General features: G+C 46.0%; 1 protein-coding gene across 1 annotated transcript in view; it reads left to right on the forward strand.

The window, feature by feature from the left end:
- Nucleotides 1-539: 539 nt before the first annotated feature.
- The window catches only part of ENPP6 (ectonucleotide pyrophosphatase/phosphodiesterase 6), a 30,234-nt gene continuing 9,107 nt past the window's right edge, over nucleotides 540-21,666 (forward strand). Inside the window, exons 1-4 of the mRNA XM_035557865.1 lie at nucleotides 540-1,161; nucleotides 12,805-12,984; nucleotides 18,184-18,295; nucleotides 21,327-21,468. Coding sequence (XP_035413758.1) covers nucleotides 921-1,161; nucleotides 12,805-12,984; nucleotides 18,184-18,295; nucleotides 21,327-21,468 — 675 coding nt within the window. The 5' untranslated portion in view covers nucleotides 540-920. The remainder of the gene's footprint in view (nucleotides 1,162-12,804; nucleotides 12,985-18,183; nucleotides 18,296-21,326; nucleotides 21,469-21,666) is intronic.

Here is a 21,666-nt window from a genome sequence, read left to right on the forward strand (position 1 = left end):
GGTGCGAGTGCTGGTTTGGGGCAGGGAGGCAGGCCTCGAGGGAGGCCGAAAGCTGCCTTGCTCAGCTGGCGTCGGACCAGGTGAGCAGACAGGCTGGACATGCTGCCGGGAGCCTTGTGGGGAGCAAGCAGAAGGCCTGACCTCCTCATGGCTGGAGGGTGGCCAGCTCTGCAACCTTCCCCAGGTGCCGGCATCTGTGGGGCACGTCCCCACGATGGATGAGCCTCCCTGGGGCTGCTTCTCTTCCGTGGGCTGAGGAATGCAAGCCTTACCCTTTCCCCAGCCCGGCAGGGTCTGGCAGGTGGGTCCTCCACGCTTCCAGGGCTAACGCAGCACTACGAGCTGCTTTTATCTGGGAGAAGCAAATGAAATGCAAGCAAAGTGAGGCAGCATGTAATTACAGTCTATAGCAGACGCCGGCGTTGTGCTGGAGGTATAGCTCTGCCCCTGTGGCTGGCAGCAGAAGAACCTGGTGCCGGCTTGTGACGAAAGCGCAAACAACTTTTCATTAACATGAAACTTGGCACCACCCAGCTCTTACCAGCAGCAGTAGTGTCAACAGCCAGAAAACAAACGCATAATTTGTTTTGTAGTGCTGCAAACTATTCCTTTTTGTTAAAGACTTAGGAGCTGGAGGAGCCCCACGGCGCGTGCAGACGACAGGTCCTTGCGGACTCCCCTGCGCGCTGCTTTCCCCATCGCTGCAAGGCGGCGAGACACCGAGCTCTTTCCTCCTCTGGCTCCAAGTTAATCATCTGTTTGCAATTAACCTGCGACCTCCCGCCCCCGCACACGCTGGGCAGTGCTGTAGCTTTAACGCAGGCGGTGGAAGCGGGAGGGAGGACAGCGGTGCCAGGTCCAGCCCCGAAGCTGCCGCAGATCCCTCACTCCTGGCCCCGGTCCCAGCAGCGCTGCCTGCCATGGGGAGCTGCAGGGTCCTCGCCGTGGTCCTCGCCTTCCTCGCCCTCCTCTCCATCGCTGCTGCCCGCCGCAAGCTGCTGGTGTTCCTGCTCGACGGCTTTCGCTTCGACTACATCGACGACAAGGAGCTGGAGGCTCTGCCGGGCTTTCAGAACATCGTCAACATGGGGGTGAAGGTGGATTACATGACCCCAGATTTCCCCAGCCTCTCCTACCCGAACTATTACACGCTGATGACAGGTGAGCACTCACGTTTCCTCGCTGTGATGCTCGGCGGGGCTGCCAGCATCCTGTGCCAGGGCGCAGGGCACTTCTCTCATACCTTTCCTACGGAGAAGCTGTAAAAGTAACTCTGGTCATGCTTTTAGCTGGGGGTTTAAAACTATTGCAGCTTGGTACTGCTTGCCTAGATGAAACGACGAGCAGACCTGTCCTGAACTTGGAAACGCTGCACAGAGCTGGTTTTGCTCCAGTGCAGTGCTGCCGGCTCCCTGCCTCGCCTGCTGCACTCAGAGCACAGAAATGGGTGGGAAACATACGGACAGTGAGCATGGAGCCTGTTCAGAGAGCTTTCAGTTAACAGAAAGGCATGCAGGCTGAGGGGGACTAAGATAAGACTGATTTTCAGCCAGCAGGTCTGTTTTAGAAAGTTCAGCATCACATTTCCACTTGCACTCTGCTGACTTTCTGCTGTCACGGGTTCCTGCCCTAACTTTGCCCAAAGTTATTATAACTGTAATCCAGAAAAAAAAAAAAAATAGAAAGCCCTTAGGAATTTTTGGTTTTGCTCCTCTACTGTCTCTCTCTTTCTGAATGCCCAGGAGAGGTTTCCAGAAAAGTGGGAGAAGAGACGTAATTTTCACCATGCTGATTTCCTTTTAACCTGACTGGGGCCATACATAATTACTGTGGTACTAGGAAGGTGCAGAGTACAGATTTGCTGTTTGTATCAGATAAAGGCAGCCTGGAGACAAAACTGAAGCACACAAAAAACGGATTTTTTTTTTTTTCTGGAGTTTCAGATGGGATTTTTCCTCCGTAGTTATTTAACAAACAAGACCTTACAGCTAACTGCGAACAGTGAGAAAAGCTGCTCTCTCCTCGATATGTGGCGTCTTCTGCTGTCCACAGAACAATACAAAGCCCAGCAGTTCATATACTGCTTGCTGGGAAGGCAGAGAGATGCCATTGTAAGACAAAATCTGACATCAGTTGTGCCCAGCTTGTTTTGAAACCGCTTAACCCTTCCCTCTCTATCTTGATTTTGGGAGAGGATGCTCATTCAATGAGCTCATTTCGATGCTCATTTCATCTCTCAATTAACTTTTTTTTTTTTTTTTTTTTTTTTTTTTTAAGTAGAAAGCTGCCAGGTTTTTTTCATGGCAGTGGGAAGGCATGAATGCAGGGCAGATTTCACTACAGCAAATAGAGGCGGCACTCCACTGTGGACCTTTTTCTGTAAATGTATGCAGGCACACCAGCTGAACACTTCATATAGCGAAAAGCCTTTGGGTGAAGTTGTTGAAGAGCACAGGGAGTGACTGCTTTCTCCCTTTACTGCGATTAATCGTCACACCTGTTGGGTGCATACGTGCAGAGTGAAGCCCATCATCAGCCCTTTGAAGAGCTTTGAAAACATCCCGTTTAGTGCTCAGGAAGGAGATTTGGTGTAGGTGATGAAACGTGACTTGTAGGCTTCTCACGTTTTTAGGGTACTGGAGTTTCTAGCCAGAAGCAATGAGACAGTCTGCGAGACAAAACCTTTTCATAAGTCTCCTGGCCTTCGTGACAAGGATCTCTGTTGCAAGTACAAATGAGCTGCAAATAATGATTAACCTTTATATTGCATGAGCCACAGCAGTGTTAAACAGGTCAGGAAGAAATCGAGGGCTAGGTTTGGGTGACAAACAAGCCCAAAGGAAGATCTGAGGCTGCACCTGAGCCGTTGGGGTGTAGGTGTACCCTGTGGCTGTGTCCTGGCAGTGTCCTGCCCACCCCAAAACCACGGTACAGGGTCTGCAGGAGGAGATGTCGCATTTTGGGTGGTGCTGGGGCTGGGGTAGGAGGCAGGTTGGTGTTGGTGGCTGTGAAGCCACGTGCTCAGGCTGTGTGTGATCAATTTGACCCCACATCAGACACAGCAGTTTGTGCATCTCCGCTGAGGAGTGCCTGTAACTGGGTTTGCTTCCCTTAGGAACTGGGACGTGCAGGACTTAAATGTTACCAGTTTGTTCTGGGAAATCAGGGGCTACAAGGACAGGCTATTCTTCATGTCTTGTCCTAAACCGCTGTATCGCGAGCTGTTAAGAAACTCACTTTTGACCTCCAGATTGTCGTATCTTAGCATCTCTAAGAGTGCTTTCATAGCATATTGGCTTTTATTCAGCTAAATCAGCGTAAGAAATGTCTAGCCCCTTCTGCACATTCCCGCCCCAGATTTGTTCACTGTATCTCACAGCACGATAAGCACTCCCGTCCCTTTTTTCCCTGCTCATTCACAAGCTCCTGTGGAACTGCACATCCAGGCGTGCTGACGGCTGTTTCTTAGTGCCACAAGGGCCTTAGTTGTTATGGGGGATGTCCTCCCTTGCTTTGGTGGCTTTGGATGAGGACATGGGCTCTGCTTATTGCTTACCACCACCATCAGGATGGGTTGGTCCCCTCAGACCTCAGCTCACCTCCTCCTCCTGCCCAGAGTTGCAGCCAGAGGTCCTGGTTTGGGGCATGTGGCCAGCAGCCTCTGCCCACCACATCTCACTGAAGATGCCAAACTGCCCCTGCCAGCCCTGCCCAGAGGCAGCTTTCATCTGCAATAGGCAACAAGCAAGCACCAGCACGCAGTGCAGCTGTCTGACTGTCTGCAGGATCATTTAGTCATTCCATTAGACTCTACTGATGTTTCCAAGAGGGCAACCTAATGGAGTTTAATATTCACAAGAAAGAGCAAGAGTTTACTGAGCGTTTCAAAGGTATAACCAAGAGGTGCAACCATAACTGATGACAAAGTGGCATGGATCTAAAAACAACTAACAACCACTGATGTGTAGCACACCCGGTTTTGCTGACAATATTTGCTAGGTGAAGCACAGGTGCAGTGGGAGAAAGCACCCAACGTAGGTAATACAATGCTGACAGTCTAGGTAAAACAAGACGGATAGATGTTGGGAAGGGAAACTTGGAGAGGGAGATGTTTTTCCAGGGTCACACAGTGCAGCATGGTGATCCTGGATGAGCACAGAGCTCCCTGCAGCTGGTTTGAAACCAGGTGGTGAAACCAGGAGGGTTATGAGTTGCCCGAAGCAGTGGATTCAGGGAATGGTGGATATAGGAGGACAATCACCAAGGCTAAAGCCAGAGTTTTCAGCTATTAAGTGGAATTAAGCCACAGAGCCCTGCCAGGCTCTGTGTTTATATTTATAGATATATATTTATATTTATATTAAGAGTTAACAGAAGAAAACCTGTACTGTTAATCCTCAGACTTGAGTCATTCAAAGACAGTAGCATTCAGTGTTAATCCTCACCGTAATACGTTAGGTCTCCTTAATTCTTCTGCTGCTGTTAACCTGCAAGCAGGTGTTTTCTGAGGCTTCCCGGAGTGATGCAGAAAGCCCAAGGCCAGCCAGGAGATCTTTGTCCTTCCTCTGCTTCCTCAGCAATTACGAGAAAGGAAAGCAGAGCACAGAAAGGAGACCAACATCAATGGCTAGGCTTCTTTGTGTAAAGTCAGAGAGTGATTTGGAGCACAGGGAAAAGATCCTGTCCTGCTGTGAAGCACAGGACCATGCCCTGACCCCATGGCCTCACCACAGCTGCCCTCCCCACTGGGTCCCCCAGGATCAGGAGGGGAGCAGACACCAGGACGTGGAGCAGGGATGGGTGGTAGCACCCAGCGTGCCAGTGCTGGGCATTGCAGCAATTCAGCACAAAACTCAACCATTCTGTGATTCTGTGAAGGCAACGTGAAAGACAAACACTATTTGCTTAAAGACAGCACCAAGCAATACCCAGGTTACTGCTGGAGCAAAGCAATCTCTCTGACACCCAGTCTGACAAGTTATTTTATGACAAACATCAGGTGGTGTGCATGGTAGCTCAAGGATGTACTGACTCAATGTCCTAAACTTTGAAAAGCAATCTTCTGTAACAACTTCATTCATGCCATTGTTCTTAGTTTTGGCTTCCACAGTGGTACAAAGGCTGGTTCTTGAGTGGCTGGGTTGTTTCCTAAGGAGCTGAGCTGCTAGGCTGGATCCTACCTCATGCCCTAACTCACTGTTCTCCATTTATGATACTGAAGTTGTGGACTTGATGTTTTTTCCCCTAATATCACAGAGATCTGTGATTCCAGATGAGAAACAAGCACAGCAGGAAAGAACTCTGGCAACAGAGACATCCCTGCTTCTGGGCAAATACTCTTCAGATCAGTGAACAAAGCTGTGAATAGAAAATACTATAGGAAAAGTGATGCTTTAAGGTAAAGTCTTTTTCAAGGCAGATTTTATTGGAGTGACAAAAGCTCTATAAATGCCTGAGCTCTTTCTAAAAGTTCAATGGCACTCTGAAATAAGATTGTCGAGTAAACTGAAAGACAAATTTGGTGCTTGTATGGCCTTAAATCCATGCGTATGTAGGGAACTCACCTGGGAGAGGTAGGACTGTGTTAGGGAAGAAAAGCACTTGGAAGAAAGGCGTTGCATAAAATGGTGAGGTAGGTAAAAGCTGTTACTGATGACATATTGGAGGGAGCTTCGTGGGGCTAGATGTGGGTTTGGCAGCCGAGGAGAGAAGAAATCCAGATATGTCTAACCCGAGAGGCTCACTTAGCCACACCATGTGTTGTTTGTTTTGCAAAGAAAGGAATTAAGATCACAAGCCACCCCAGGATTTTATCCCACTGGGAGTGTTTAGTGCTTCCCTTCCTCTGCCTTGGCGTGTTTCTGCAGGGCGGTCTCAAGCCAAAGCAAACGGAAAGTCTGAGGTCTCCCTCTGCAACCGCTGCAAGCGGGAATTACTGCTCAGGGCCGTGCGTGCCATCTCTCTCGAGAAAAGCTGCTTATGCTGAGGAGTTTCAAAGGGACCCGCAGGCACTGGCGACCTGCTGGGGACCCCGGCCCCGCAGGCCCCATGAAGCCCCCCGGTTGGGCATGCACAACCTGCAGGCCCCCCACCTGCTGGGCCCAGCCAGTGTGAACATCAGCACCACATCTGAACAGGGAGCCGGGGGGAGGATTTGCTTTCCAAGATCCCAACAACAAATGCAGTCTTTTCTGGCAGGCCTTCGAGCGGCTGTGCAGGGGCCGTGTTTCTCTTGGCCTCCACAGGGAGCAGAGGGAGATCCTTCTGGTGGAGGTGGGTGGGAGGGGAGCGCTCGGAGAGGAGCGGGCCAGGGGCCTCCACACACCACTTTAGGGAGGACCTGGTCTTGGTAGGGAGGCTGTGAGGCCCTGTGAAGCTTGTGGGACAGAGGAGGACGTGGAGCTGGGAGAGTCTCAGCTCTGAGCACTAGGACAAGGCCCAAGACCTTCACAGGACTGTCCCAACATCACTGTGCTTCGGTCAGCTGCCATCTTCCCCCAAGCACAGCAAATCCCGGTGTACACCGAGCTGTCAGCACACCACGTGGACTGCTCACCATGGCAAATATGCACATTTCTTGTTTGCTCGTCTCCTGGCTTACCAGCCTCCTGGCATGGCACCGTGGGTCTCCATGCAGGAAGCCCCATCCGGCACCTCTCTGGGCGTCACACCGTCATGGCTGTGCATGGCAGCTGTAGGATGGGGATTGCCCTGCTTAATTATTAACTTCCCCCATTAGGAGCATGCCCTTTGAACTCCACCAGTGGGTGATGTGGTGAACACCAGCAAAACATGAACCTGGCCACAACCCTGCCACAGCCTTCGCTGTGCTCAGTGCCAGGGCGCTGGGGAATGTGAGTGTTTCACTTTTGTAGAGACTAGTTTTATTCTTGTTTTTCTTTAAAACTTTTTAAATTAAAATCTATCGTAAGGTACTAAATGAAACAATGCAGAGGACCTATTTGTAACTACATCAGCAATGCCCGCATATTGTCTGAGGCATAAAAATTGCAGGGGTAGGAGTACAACAGGGAAGTTGATTATCAGTACCAATGAAATGAAACGATCTCAACTTCACTGCCCAAGCCAAGAGAAAAGCCAGGAGGACACAAGGAGAAACATGAAGGACAAGGAAATTGGATTTCTGATCTTTGTTCCTCTTTTAGCCACCATAGATGCCAGCAGCAGCAGAGATGAGAGAAGTCTATTGGTGGCACACAGTTCTTAAATCAAGTCTCTTCTTTTTCTTGGATTTGGTGGCTTTCTATTCCCAAAAATTGCACATTGGGAATAAAAAGAGTTTCAAGAAGTCTGTGGTAATAGTATTAGCTGGCAGAGAATGAGCATTATCCCAGCAAGGACAAGCTGGAGAAGGGATGGGAACCGGGAGGGCTTTTCATTCAAGTTCTTCATCTCGCATTGTTTGCTCAGAAAGGCTGTGAGTGCCAAGATTTTTCCCTTTCACACATATACAAAATGTTACAAAAAAAAAAATCTGTATTTGCTTTTTACCAACTAAAAAAAATAGCAACACTTTCAAAATGAATAACAGAAAGTATTCCCTAGAACAAGCTCACGTGCTGCAAATTGCAACACAGAGGTTTTTAGTTGCATGCTAGCTAAAACCTCACCGCCCATAAAGCGTGCCTGCTACCAGCTATTAGCAGCAGTAGGAGGACATTCATATATCAAGGTAACTCTCTGCCCGAAAATGAAAAGGACAGAAAACTGATGAAGAGAGGACTGCCAGAGGCTTGTTCCTTCCCTAATGGTACACATAGCTGCTCTGCACATCATTTTGGCCAGCTCCTCTGTACCACTTGGAGCTGTGGCTGCTAAGGCACAGGAGGTACAGTTCAACAAAACCCCTTCAGAATAAATAAATAAATAATCTGTGTATAGCAGATTTTTCTGTGCTTTTTGGTGTGATCCTAACTGGGTGGCAAATTCTCACCTCACGTAGGGTAAGGTGTTTCTGCTTTGGATCAGTCTGGTAGTGCAGGCCATAACAGATTGTAAGGACGTTGCCAACAAGCTCTTCTGGGAACATATATTGTCTGTTCACATCTTCAGGACACTTTTTTTGCCTGTGGGCCTGCAGATGGTAGGGCCAAGTCATCCAGACAAGGGCTTCCTCTGTCTGCGCATGAGCCCTGGTCCTCTCCCGGCCAAGTTAGGGTTGAACCAGGGTTTCTTTTTTCTTCCCTGTGATCTTGTTTCCATGCAAAGCTGGGCAAATGAGACCCAGCAGGGAAAGAGCAGAGCAAGGCTATAAATTGAAGCAGACAGAGCTAGGCACAGCGAGGATCTGATAAATGAGCAGGGAGAAGGGGAGCTGCATGTCTCACTCAGGCTTTTAAAACCTACCCAAGTAACCCAACAACTTGGTGGAACCAAAATGTTTCAAGGAATGTCACATGTCCAGTCAAGCTGTAGAGGCCCAGATGTGCATAAGGAAAAAAATAACCTTCCAAGTTGACTAGTCCTGGCAGGACTGGTTGAAAGTCTTTTTCCCTTTATCTTCTAGTTGTGGTGAGGAAGTAAAGAATCTAAATGTGCTCCTCTGGCCTGCTCAGACAAGTTCCTCCACTGGATTAAGTGGTGTGGTCCCATTTGCCTGTTCATTTCATGAGAGTAGTAATGACACATCAGGTATCTCTAGTCTCTGTGCAACGCTGTGAGATACCGGGCAGTCTGACCTGCCTGTCCAGGACAACTTCCAAAAGCACTGAATTCCTAATCACTCATCTCTGCACTGGTGTGATTTTAGGGTTAGCCACCAACTGACATTATGAGCCATTATTTACTTCTCCCCTGGCACGGAGCTTGGGGAGGTATCTTCTGCTCTGCTGCAGCAGCTCACAGTACCTGTGCACACCTGTTTGCGTGGAGGAACTTAACTCCACCCCTGACTCTATAGCCCCATGGCAGCCCGTGCTTGCCTCATCCCCTTCCTAGCTCTAGTTAATTCCCAAGGGGTGGGGACGTCATGACAGGACATGGGAGGTAAGGCCTCATGGCCCCACACAAAATGCATATAACATTAAATAGTACATTCACGCATATGTAGGTTCTTAGGTTTCTCTTTAGCTGGATACCACTTGGGTACAGATTATGGTACCTTTGCGGTGCAGGCTAATATATACAACATGGGTTCTCATAAATTTAGGTTGGCTCAATGCAGAGATGAGTTACCTCTGTTTTGTTGCCCGGGGCACCAGGTACAGCTTCACACATCTGTCCCATGCTGCCTCTCTTTCAAAGAAAGGATCATTGAGAATCTCAGAAGAGCATTGTCTCTGGCAGATTTAGATGCAGGTGGTCTCTGTATGATTTATCATACCTACTGGAGATCCCACGCACTGTGCTTGCAGCCACTGAAGGACCATGCTGAGAGGTGGAGCACTGAGACCAGGTAGAGCCCATTCAGAAGTGGGCAAATGCTACAGGAGCACACGCTCCTGCTTTCCAAATCTCACCTGCAGTTGATGTAGGGTACACAGCCACCAGTGTTTGCTGTGCTGTTGTTCTGGGCAGCCAACCAGTTGCATGTTGTGTGTGTTTGTTGTTGTTGTTGTTCTTCTTGTTTTGTTTTTTTTTTAATCTTTGTTTTACACAGATTCATTTGAATGCTGACAGAAGTGCCTGGAGACATGGGAAAGGGGGTTAGACAAAGCTAATGATGGAAAAAGTGTAGTGTGCAAGTGAGTTGCAGCACGAAGATGTGCAAATGCTTTTGCTGGCTCTCTTCCAGAAGGATGCAGCAGTTATCATACTCCTGGGAACTATACCCTCTTTGTTTTTCTCTGTTGCTTGAGGAGGGGATTTTTTTATTTTTTATTTTTACTGCATTTGCATTTTGCCCTGTTTCTACTTTTGAAACTCTAATGTTTGATTACGGAGGAAAGTTGCCATAATGGAAGTAGTAATAAATTCATCATGCTATGGTGACTCTCTAATATCAAGTTGATATATTGACAATCATAAAAAGGAGATCACCAGAGGTTGTCTTCTCAGGCTGGAGGAAATAACATGCAACAGAGGATGCAAAGGACTCAGGCTGCACAGGTGACCCAAAAGAAGTTTGAGAAGTGACCTTAATGCTGTGTATAGGTGTCTTCAGGGAGAGAAATGCCAGCTATTGCGGGGGTTTTAATCTAGTGAGCAAGGCATGGAAAAGCCATGGCTGAAGATTATTAACACAGGACAAAAATCAAATTAAGCATACTTTCTCAACAGTGCTTAGAGATGATAAATATTGGGAAGAGCAACCCAAGGAAGATATTGATTTGTTGGTTACTGATGTCTTCTAAGGAGGTCCAAGGTCTTCCTGGGACACAGGCTTCAGGCAAGCAGAGGTCAATGGCTTTAGGCAACATTATATGGTCACATCTGCTCATCTGATGTTCCCTCCTGGCCCTGTGAACCTGTGAACTTGAAAAATATTTACACCTTCTCTTACAATAAGCTATGGTCAGCTTGGAATCTTTCTATGCTCTGTGCTGTGTGCATATCACAGTTGCTTATTGCTGTAGGGTTTCTCCAGGAGCACAGCTATCAGCATATAGAAGTGCTTTGGAGTCCAGCTCACACTGCGTATTTTTACAAAATAGCGACTGAATCACATTTCTCTTAAAGTGATGTCTAAAATGAAAATTGATGCCTTATAGACTTGTAGGCTTCTTTTTCAATATAAAAAGGGTTGGAGTCTACAGAAGAACGGACTTGTCTAATGTGGTGATCAGAAGACTACTGTCCTCTGTATTATTGCACATATATACTTAAACTTCCCAACAACACTACAAAGAACAATCTCTGCTCTGTTCCTTAAAGAGGTGAGCAAACCGACAGGAGTCCATAAATCCTATAGGGAGCTGACATCAGAAGCAGCTGGAGCTTATTGCTTTTATATGAAAACTGCACTGTACATCAAATGGAGATATGTGACCTAACAGCTTCAGCACTGACCTGCAGGTTTCCCAGGCTGGCAGTAGTTGCCTGCCCTGCAGTTTAGCAGGTTGATATATGTTCAGGAGTACAAGGATTTCAAGGACCTGAAGAGACAGGGTTGTCATCTAAGTAGGAAGGTTGCATTTTTGATGCACTACAGAGGCTTCCTACTAGCTCTTTTCAGACTTATAATGAAGAAAGCTCTTGGCAGACTAAGGAGGACAGATTACTTTCCCTCTAGTCCACCAGTTTTCCTAAATTAAGCCTGTTTGTTTTAATATGGCATATAGTGACTGCCACAAACTGGGACTACTCTTCTGGGGAGGAGGAAATGTTCTGCATAATTGAAATACTTCATAGTAGGGAAGGAGATTTTCAAAATCCTTTTCAAGGTCACATGTACACAAAGTATATGGAGTCCTCTGCTCAAAACGATGCCTTTTTAAAACAAGCATCCTGAGGTTATTTCAGTTCTGCTCACCACACTTGTTCTCACAGTAATCAAAGTCTGTTATCTGGATGCCTGCAATATCATGACTCACTGGGTAATGATGACAGTGTCTCACACATACATCAGCCGCTGCTTTTTAAGACGAGGAAATTGTGAACTTCCAGTACAACTTAATCTTCAACATTTCTTTTTCGATTTTTATTAACTCTCCTGCAGGTTAACTCTTGAAATACTGTATCTTCTCTTCTGGCAATGACAACAAAACATCTCTCTAGCTTGTATGTGGAAAACCAGTGTGGCCCATGGGTTTTTTTCAAAGAGGAGAGGGGGATCCTTCCAACAGATAGTTAGGGAGAGCCTCAGCCTGGTCGCACCTTTGGACCTTCTGGCCCAATCTCCTGCGTACATGTGGCTTGCACCTGAGGTATATGCCAGAAGCACAGGGCCTCTTGCGTAGTTCTCGTGACAGAACGAGTCTCATGGCATACCTTGTGTGGCAGGGCAGCACAGAGCAAGGACGGAGAGGGCAGCTTGACCCAGCTATGCCCTGCAAGCTGCAAGGCAGACTCAGCTTTTAGGCCACTTGAAGGCCTGTGGCCTTGCTTTTTCTTATTTTGACCCTGTTCTGAGTGCTGCTACACTTCTTTTTTTTGTAAGTGTCTGCACTGTGCAGCGTACGCTAAGTGTTAGGTGAAGGAGAGGGGAAATGCAAGTTTCCCAAAATCCGTTCTGTGTTTCCAGATCGTGCTTTTATCCCTTCCTGTTTGCAGACTGCTTCCCGCAGCCCTCAGGGGCTGAACGTGGGCGGCTGCCTTAAAATAGCCTCGGACTTGGCAGACGTTGCAGGCGGAGAGGGAGCCAGACACCAGCCCCGCGTGTGGCACTACAGCAGCCTGTTGGTGTGGCACAACAGCAGTCGGTTAATGTGGACTGTGCACGGCGTGTTTTGTGGGCCATGGATCCGTTGGATCCGTCTCTTCCGGCTTCAGGCCTCTGAGATTTGGCTGTCTCAGGCTGAGCTAATGACACAATCTCTCTGTGCAGTTAATAGAGAGCCATATGCTCCTCCAGAGAACTCCTCCCAGATACATTAGATGCCAGTCTTGGGATGGCATGAATTGCTTTCTGGAGGTGTGTCTGTATTGATTGTGAAGGGAACACAGCTTCCAAAACTAGCTTTTAGGTGGCCAAACTGGGGGACATAGACTGCTACCTAGAGGACCTCAATGAAAGGTAGCCGAGTCTAGAAAACCATACGAGTAGTTACACAGTAAGGCGTTCCTCAGTTCAATTCACATCTTTTCAGCTGGGTGGTCTTAAGCAAGTGGCAGCTGGTGGCATCCTTCTGCTGGAGAACACAAACCAGACTATGCTTTTTTTTTTTTTTTTGTCTCTCCCTGAAGGTCGCCACTGTGAGGTCCATCAGATGATTGGAAACTACATGTGGGACCCAAAGACTAATGTATCTTTCGATATTGGCGTGAATAAAGAAAGCCTGCTGCCTCTCTGGTGGAATGGATCGGAGCCTTTGTGGGTCACAATGACAAAAGAAAAAAAGAACGTTTTCATGTACTACTGGCCAGGTCAGTATGTCAAAAATTACTACTAGTTAATGGTGTATCTTTACATCTAAACACTCCATACTCCATAGGATGGCTTTTTCATACACTACAGTTCTGAAATACAGACAAGAATTACAAGTATATTACTAATCACTTAAGGAAATGAATTTTCTTAGGGCATAGCAGTTTGCATATCCTGGGAAAGGAAAAGACTGAGTTGTCACTGAGGGTAATGTTCCACCAGACATTACCTTCAGGGACAGTGCTGGCTTGTGGAGCATCTCCTCCTCCACTGACTGCTCCTTCCTCCTGCCCACCTCTAGCCTCTGTTGTGCCAAAGGGTTCACAGAGCAATGCAGTAGACTATGTCGCGGACCAAAGTCAAAGAATAACTAACCATGCTCCCCCAGTGTTTGTTTGTTTTTAACCTGGAAAGCAGTAGCTGGGAAATGAAAGCAATCTACTTTCATTGTGGGGCAGCAAAATCCAGCTGAAAGCTAAGCATCTTTTGGTGACCTGCAGTGAGCACTGTTGTCTTTCTTCATCATTAACTCATCAGAGGTCACAGCTGCTCTAGGTTTGAGCCATTCACCTGGAGGGACTTGGCCTTGCCATTCCTGTTTTTTTGGGTGTTAGAGTGCTGAAATCCCTAGGGGTGTATAATAATGAGTCTCTTTAAAAAAATATGAGTATATCCTTAGGCTGTCCGTTGAGGGAGCCATGTGGAAATAAATGTTGCAGCTGTGCAGCCAGACCAAGTCCCATGCAAGGTATCCACCTTCTTTGCTTCTTGACCTTCCAACAATGCTACTTAAGCAGTATGCAAATGTTGACTTATGCAACTGCAGACGAGAGGACCGTATGTTAGAAGAGCTGTACTGAATACAGCCAGAGACAGGGCAGGGCAGTGGCAGCTGAGTCACTCTGTGGGCTCCCAGCCAGGCTGTCTCCTTCATCCCAACGCACGGGTGCCTGGTCACGCTCGTTCCGTGGAACGCAGCTGATGGCGTCCCAGGAGAAAAGCCACAGTTCTCAGGAAAGGGAAGGAAGAGCCAAACCAAGATGGAAAAGATTGAAAAGCTAGAGCATTTCTACATTACTGACGAGCAAGAAGATCTAAGGGTGGCAATATTGCCTTACAGACTCAAAGGACTGGAGGTGCAGACTAGATACAGTATTTTGGAATACCCCTCAAAAAAGCCTAATTTTATTGGGTCACCCAAGTGACTTAACAGCAATGCAAATAGTTGGAAATAGAAATTATAAAAGAATGTTCTTCTAAAAATTTATGAGAAGACCTGTTTCTACAGACTACGGCTGTTTTTAACTATTGAAGTAACTGCACTGAGTATGTATAATTATGTACTGAGTAGGTATAACAGTCTACAGAGGGCTACCAAAACCAAAAGAGCAGGATCACTTTCCCTTAAATGCCCTTAGAGTTTACCAAGCTCCTACATGTTACCTTTTGAGTAGGGGGGTCCAGATGTAACAGGAGTAAACAGAAGTTGCTCCAAATGCAATAGTATTTATTTATTAAATTTTCCACATATGATTTTTGAGACATTTTCTAATTCCATAGTAAGCATGTAATCCCTTCTAAAAATTCTAGATTTATTACTTTAAAGCTTTAATTCTTAAAAAGGCATTTGACTGGGGAACTGATCCCCAGCACAAAATCTAGAAAATCTAACCCCCAGCGCAGAGGGACACAGAGCAGAAGGGGCGCTGGGTGTGAATACCCAGCCATCACTGCTGTATCTGTGAGCCCAGCACAAACACAGCAAAGCCCACGTGTGGGCAGAATTCAGCTGGGCTGTCCTAGCTCCAGGAGCAGAGGAGAAAAAATTACCACCGTGCTGGGTGTCCCAGCCACTGCTTGTGCTGAGAGCTCTCGTGGTAAGCACTTGGCTCGTAGGGACATTTTCCTGCTTTATTCATGACAGCACGGTCTCACTTCAGAGATGAACACAGTGGGTTTATCTGGTATTTTCTGCTCTTTGAGGCATTCCTGGGGGAAAAGTTATATATCCTCTGAATATTTGATTGCTTTGTAAAACACAATAGCTAATGCCATATCGGAGGTGCAATGCATGGTCTGACACCCAGGTTTCCTGTCTGAAGCATTGCCACCCCAGCAGATTCTGAAGCCCCAGAGGAGCGCAAGAGCCTCCTGGTGGTACCACAAAAGTCAAAGCTTTACAGCACTCAGCCTGGAGGGTGATGTAACCCCATACCCTCAAACGGTCTCATTTTTCAGCAGCATATGCAACAGCTTCAGCTGAAGTGCAGTGACATCTTTTCTAAATACTGAAATGAGAGAAAGGGGAAAAAAGCCTCCAAACCCAACCTTTTGCCATTTAAACACAACATTTTCCAGACCACGGAGCTAGTCTGGAAAGTTTTCAAACATTTTTGTTATGACATGGAATGTCCAACTGTTAAATCAATGTTTAGAAATGCAATTTAAAGCTGGCAGAGGTTCAAGTCTCCATGTCAGATAGATAAAGAAGAATCTATATATCACTGCGAAAGAACTCCTTATTCCAGCTCCAGAAGTTAAGGTTTTTAAATAAAGGTTTAGTGTCATATAAAACTGTGCAGAAAGGTATTTAACGTTAAATCTCAGCAATACAGCTCATCTATTTGTACCACGAAAAAACTTAACATTCCCTTTGTCTGGCTCCAAATCCTTTCAAATATCCTTTCCCATTATATTTAAATGAGAAAATTTACCAGCTGTCCTGGCCTCTACCAGGACAAAATGTAATTTACTACAGGGTCTTCAGGGCCAGTATTTTGGAATTTTAACAAGCCTGAACATTGAAAATCCAATCTGAAGTCCTGCTCACTACAGGGAAAAACAAGCAAACAAACAAGCAAAACAACACACAAAGAAACAAACAAACAAAAAAAGCCAAAACAACAACAAAAAAACATGCAAGCTCTTGATATCTAATTTAGGCAGCCTGAATTTTCAATGTTACTGTCGATGAACTGCATGCTTGAAGACCAACACTTAGTGGCCAAAAACCATTTCTAATTCTTGATGCTTCTATAGTCTTTTATTTCACACTCATCCCTTGACAATTTAGAAATAGCAAAGATAGAGATATCAGAGAAACTAAAATATCTCAGATCCCCACGAGGTTGATGCTGTCAATGAAAATTATTTTTGAGTAATTCTGAGGAATGATATCTGAGAAAATTATAATCTGATGTCAGTATCTGAAGAGGAAAAAAAGAGACAAAGTCATTATATTAGTCATTGGTTATGAGCAATCATCCACCCAAACTAAACTGCTAGGCATCGTTTCTCAATTTAGTTATGACTGGCCTTGTGTTTCCAAATGTGTCCTTACCAAAAGATGGCTTTGGAGCCAGTCTTTTCCCAGACTCAAGTGTCAGAGGACAATTTAGCCGTGAAGTTCCAGTTTGGTGCTGAAATACTAGCAAATACCACAGAGGAGTGCTACGTTGTCTCCAGCCGTGGAGGTGCCTAAAAGCTCATGTTTTGCTGCTGGTAGCACCCAGGACATGGAGCAGAAGAACGCATTTGAGCAACTGTGTCTTATGCTACTGACTGCAGGAATTTCATTGACTAAAATCCCAGCTAGGCAGATGTCATATGAGGCGTGAGACCACATTACATGGACCTGCTAATAGGCACGTGCTCAGCCAGAGCTGAAGATGTGTGAATTTATATGGTGAAAGGTTGTAATGGCCGCTGCAGCAGAAGAAACTGGGCTAGAGGTAAATCCTTTAGAAATGAGTCACCTATCATTTCAGCATGTAAATTGTGTGTCTATCTTCAAGCTTGTCAGCTGCTTTGGCAGTATTCATAAGCATCAGATTCCCAAAAGTAGGCTGTCTGTGCAGTCACTGAAGGCCTATTTTCAGCAAATCTTGGCCTAAATAGAAAGAGCAAATAGGAGATGTTTGGTATCCTAAATTGGACAAAGCCAAAGTCATGATATTTCATGATGTTTCATCTGTTGCAATACTACATTACTCGTAATTGCCTATTGCAGCTCCCGCTGCAATGCCAAGTCTCTTGGTCAGCTTATTTTGCAAGATGTTTGCTTTTCCCTGTATCCCAGTATTGCATCTCAGCAGTATGAGCTCACACAGGCTGAAATGCATGACACAGGCAAATTCTCTTTACTGAGTGTCCCAGTGATCAAACCACTGCAAAACACCTCTGAAAGTAGCTCTGCTTGCCCTACTGCCCTCTCTGGACTTATACCTCCTACGCAACCTTAATTCCTCTCAAGCAATGTCAGCTTCTGACAGTCCGTAATGCCTCTCTCTTCCAGCCCAAAGGAGAGGCAAAGCGACCCAAATGTTGGCATATTCAGGGTGTTGCTTAGAATTGCCTTTTTGACCTGACTGTACTGCTGTATAGAGTCCATTTTCCGAAAGATCTCTTTTTTTTCCTTGTGCCCCAGCAACACAGCAGAAAATGCATAACTGTGATGGGAGGACTCTGGGGTTCTCTAAAGATAATTCGCATGAATCCAGTGTTTGTGAAAGCACTGTTCTTTTAAATATTAATGCTATTCAGCAGCACACAGTAACCAGAGAGCAAAAGGGCAGAAAACCACAAAAACAAGTTTTTGTGTGTTCAGGGCCATGTTCTCCTGTAGGATTTGTTGCCACAAATTTCTGGACTGTATTTTGCAAGGAAGGCTGCAAGTTACCAAGAGAGGTAATTGGTTTATACTGTTTTAACAAGACCTCCTGGGAAACAGATTTAATAGTGGAGTGCCAGAATCACATAATAAAATACAGTTTATAGAGGATATTATGATGTAAGATACAGTGTGTCTAAGTGGAAAGTATTTGCTGAACTTTGAGGGAACAATATCTAGATCTATTATGTTGGAAGTCTGGGGGTGAGGATACGTGGCCGCAGTAGTTAAGATCAAAACAACCAAGTGATTTAGGTGGAAAGGGTCTGCCATGAGGCCATCAGAGCTTTGTTCTGGGAAGGTCACACAGAGACCTCCTTTTAAAGAGGGAAATAAAAGGATCCAATGTTCACTTTGCTAAAAGCACTCATCCAAAATACCCCTCTCCCCTTTTCCGTTCCCAACCACAAAGTTTCCAGCACGGAAGGTGTAAGGTAAGTCGTGTCACAGGGGATTTACTGTGAACTTGGACCCCACACCGCGGGGTCTGTAATGAAACTGCAAAACTTAGCACATTTTTCATTTGTAGGTTGTGAGGTCGAAATCCTTGGAGTCAGACCAAGCTATTGCCGCGAATACTTCAGTGTCCCGACAGACAAAAACTTTGCAGATGCTATCAGTGACGCTCTCGAGTCTTTCCGGTACGTCATTAAAACTCTGCAGTGTGGTGTTTCCTTCCCCAAGGGTAAATATTTGGTTTTATTATCAGCCTTGCTGTAGGACAGTTTTCAGGATTGGCTCCCACGTAGGAAGATGGGGTCCAAGACTGGTTCATAATACTGTCAAAGAAACACGCTCATATAGAGGAACAGGCAGTTACATTAAGATTAGAGGGAAGTTTGTGTTCCTTTTTTCATGTGTAGATTACAACACAGAGGAGACAACCTAGCTTACTGTTTTTTCCTTGCTGTTTCAAAAAACTTCAATATCAGGCTGTGAGAATCTCTTAACTGACCTGCAATAGCAGACTTTGAAATGCTGAGATTCAGAGAGTACTCCTAGGAAATAAGAAATTTGGAAATTCAGCTCCAGTCCCTTGTTTACAAGACCAATGTTTTGGCTCCTTCTGCATTTTAGAACATCTTAGGTACAATGCTTTTGGAGCAGGCATTAATTCTGTGCAAATATGAGTATTATGGGAATATATCTCTCTGATGTCTCCTAGAAAAACAGCGTGCTCTGTATCCAGTTTTCCAGCTGCACCATCTCTCATCCAAACGTTAACAAAGGGAGAGTTCCGAGTAGCTTGTAAAATCGGGGAAGATTAGGTTTGTTGAAACTACACCACCACGTGCGTAGCCTATGCCTTATCTTTGCTATAACTCAGCTTCCTCTTTTAAAACCTTTTTGGTTCCATCATTTATCCAGTTTAATCTGAAAAGTCTAGTATTCAGATGCTGAGTGTTGCTTGTCTCCAAAATGATGATGGAGCTGTTGGGGACGTTGCTCCCAGTTGCACACGGGGTCCTGCTGCACAGATGCTCACAAATCACGGTGTCATTTACAGCATGGGGCTTAGAGAGAAGCTGTCTCATGTGAGATGTTTGATCCTGAAATGATTTAGCTTACATTTTAAGAAGGTTATCTGCATGTGACATGAGGAGCTCATATGTGCCATAGGAAGCTTTTGTGGAACTTCTGCAAAAGTTGTAATTCAGTGAATAAAGAAGGGAACGGGAAACCAAATACAGAAACCAGACCTGATTTCTGGCAGAAACACAGAATTACCACAGAAAGATTTTTGGTTGGGTATCATTTGGGGACGGGTCAGGATATGCTTGAAGCTTCCTGCCTGGGTCTCTATGAAGGAAGATTCTTAAGGCTGCTCAGGCAGGGTTGCAGCTTTGTAACTGTGAACACAATTAAAAGCAAGGCACGAACTGCTAAAAGCTCCAGCCCTTTAAGCTGCTTTTTTGGGTAGCTGGAGTCCATTGAAAAAGTTTCAATAGCTAATTCACCCGGAGTCACAAGGCTGCTTGCTGCTGCCTTCAGTGAAAAGGGCAGGGACACACGAAAGTCAGTAGGGCAGCTCACAAGAAGTGAAAGCTGGAAATTTCAGGACGAGAGCAAATCCCTGTTACCATGATGTCTGCAGTAAACTTCAGCTACAGCCTTCCGAAGAGCCCAAACCCCACAGATCGTGCTGGAGCTGTGGGAGGCTCAGTCCCTGAACCATTTCCATTTGCACAGCATCCCCTCTTGAATTTCTGCCTGGCTCCCTTTCCTCTGAACTGAGCTCCCTGCCTGCAGCAGGTCAAGGAAGAGGAAAAAGGCATGATGATTATGAATATTTTTATCTGGATCAAATGATCTTCTAGTTACAGGTGAGAAAACAAAGCAGTCTAAGCAGAGAAATAACACAGGCACTGCAGCAGAAGAAAACTGCTTCAATAGGTTCAGTGAGAGTTTATGCAGCACAGAAGTTACAGGGTTAAATTTCAGAAACTAATTTGTCCCTAATATAGATGGAAAGTAACAATTAAAATGAAATGAAGGGGAAGGGAAGGGCTGCTTCACTTGAATGGTTTTAAAGTCATGAGGAGTGAGAAGGAGCACTGCTCTGCGGTGACCAGTGGAGAAATTCCCACCAAGGCAGAGACATTCAGCTGCCTACAGGACGCCTCTTTAGAGGTCTTTAGCAAGCTCACAAGTAAAATGATAGGTCCTAATTTCATTCAGCCAGTTCCTCACCTCTGATTTTTGTCTTCTGTCTCGCTCCTTACCCCAGACTACTAGCAAGTCTTTAGTAAGAGAAGCCAGACCTGTCAGAACACCACACAAACATCTTTTTGTAGGGATCTTGATCTGAATCAGCGCATATCTTATGGATGGCGCACCCTGGCACATATTAAGTACGGTAGAAAAAGACTGTTTGAACTTCATCAGCATGAATTTGTGATTTTATCCACACGACTGCTCTCAGGAAGGTTTACAGTGAATAGTACAGTGGTCATGAAAATGTAATTAAGCACTGATGTATGTGCTACCCTTACTAATTGGGCTGAGGACATTCAGTGCAGAAATGTGTGACCAACTAACCCTGTTCAACTCTGAGATTACCCCGGTTTTCCTCTGTTCATTGGTCAGATGAAATAAAAACCCCGTCTAAAATCTCATCCCAATTCATAGCACACGGGTTTCTGCAAGGTTATGGAAGAGCCTGTCCTGAGTTGACCTGGGTAGTTTGGAAGGCCTCACACAGGAGAAAGCCAGAAGTGCCAAACCTTAATTAAACCACATTTCACTTGTAACTCCCACAATCCTTTTAATAAGGGGATTGACCTGTGGAAGAAGAAATCAGTATTTCTTCTGGCTCTTTCTTTGTCATTAAATGAATAGCCATCTTCATAAGTTGAAGACGTAGCAGAGGGCTCCCAGGCCAGCCTGTGTTCACACATGACAGTCTCTACCTGGCACCTCCAATGTGAGTCTCAAGCAAACCCAGGTGCCTCTGGGTGGGAATAAGAAGCCCAGCCATCAACAGCAGGTAGAAAAGCAGAGGCTGGAAGCAGACAATGTTCCTCTGGGATATTTTTGGCTCTAAGTCCTAGTGAAGAGTGCACTGGTAACTCCATCAGCCAGGAGGGAAGGCTCCTAGGCCTGTACGTCAGGGCTTCTAGGCCCATGTACATCAGCCTCTCCCTCCCTTCCTCCCTTCCCTCCAACCTCCAGCAACGGCAGTGCCGAAATGGCCGCGGTGTACTACGAGCGCATCGACGTGGAAGGCCACCACTATGGCCCTTCGTCCGAGCAGCGGAAGAGTGCTTTGAAAGAGGTGGACAAAGCCTTGAGCAACATGATCAGCCAGATCAAGGTCAGTGATGTCAGAAAACCGAGCTCCTGGGTGCTGGGTTGGATGTGGTACATAGGGACATGGTTTAGTGGGTAATGGTGGTGGTAGGGGGACAGTTGGACCAGATGGTCTTGGAGGTCTTTTCCAACCTTAATGATTCTATGATTCTGGTTTTCCGTATGCTACAATCCTCACTACCTGTTCTGTAGTGGTCAAAGT

Source organism: Cygnus atratus, chromosome 4, assembly GCF_013377495.2.
Source record: "Cygnus atratus isolate AKBS03 ecotype Queensland, Australia chromosome 4, CAtr_DNAZoo_HiC_assembly, whole genome shotgun sequence".
NCBI classification, from domain to species: Eukaryota; Metazoa; Chordata; class Aves; order Anseriformes; family Anatidae; genus Cygnus; species Cygnus atratus.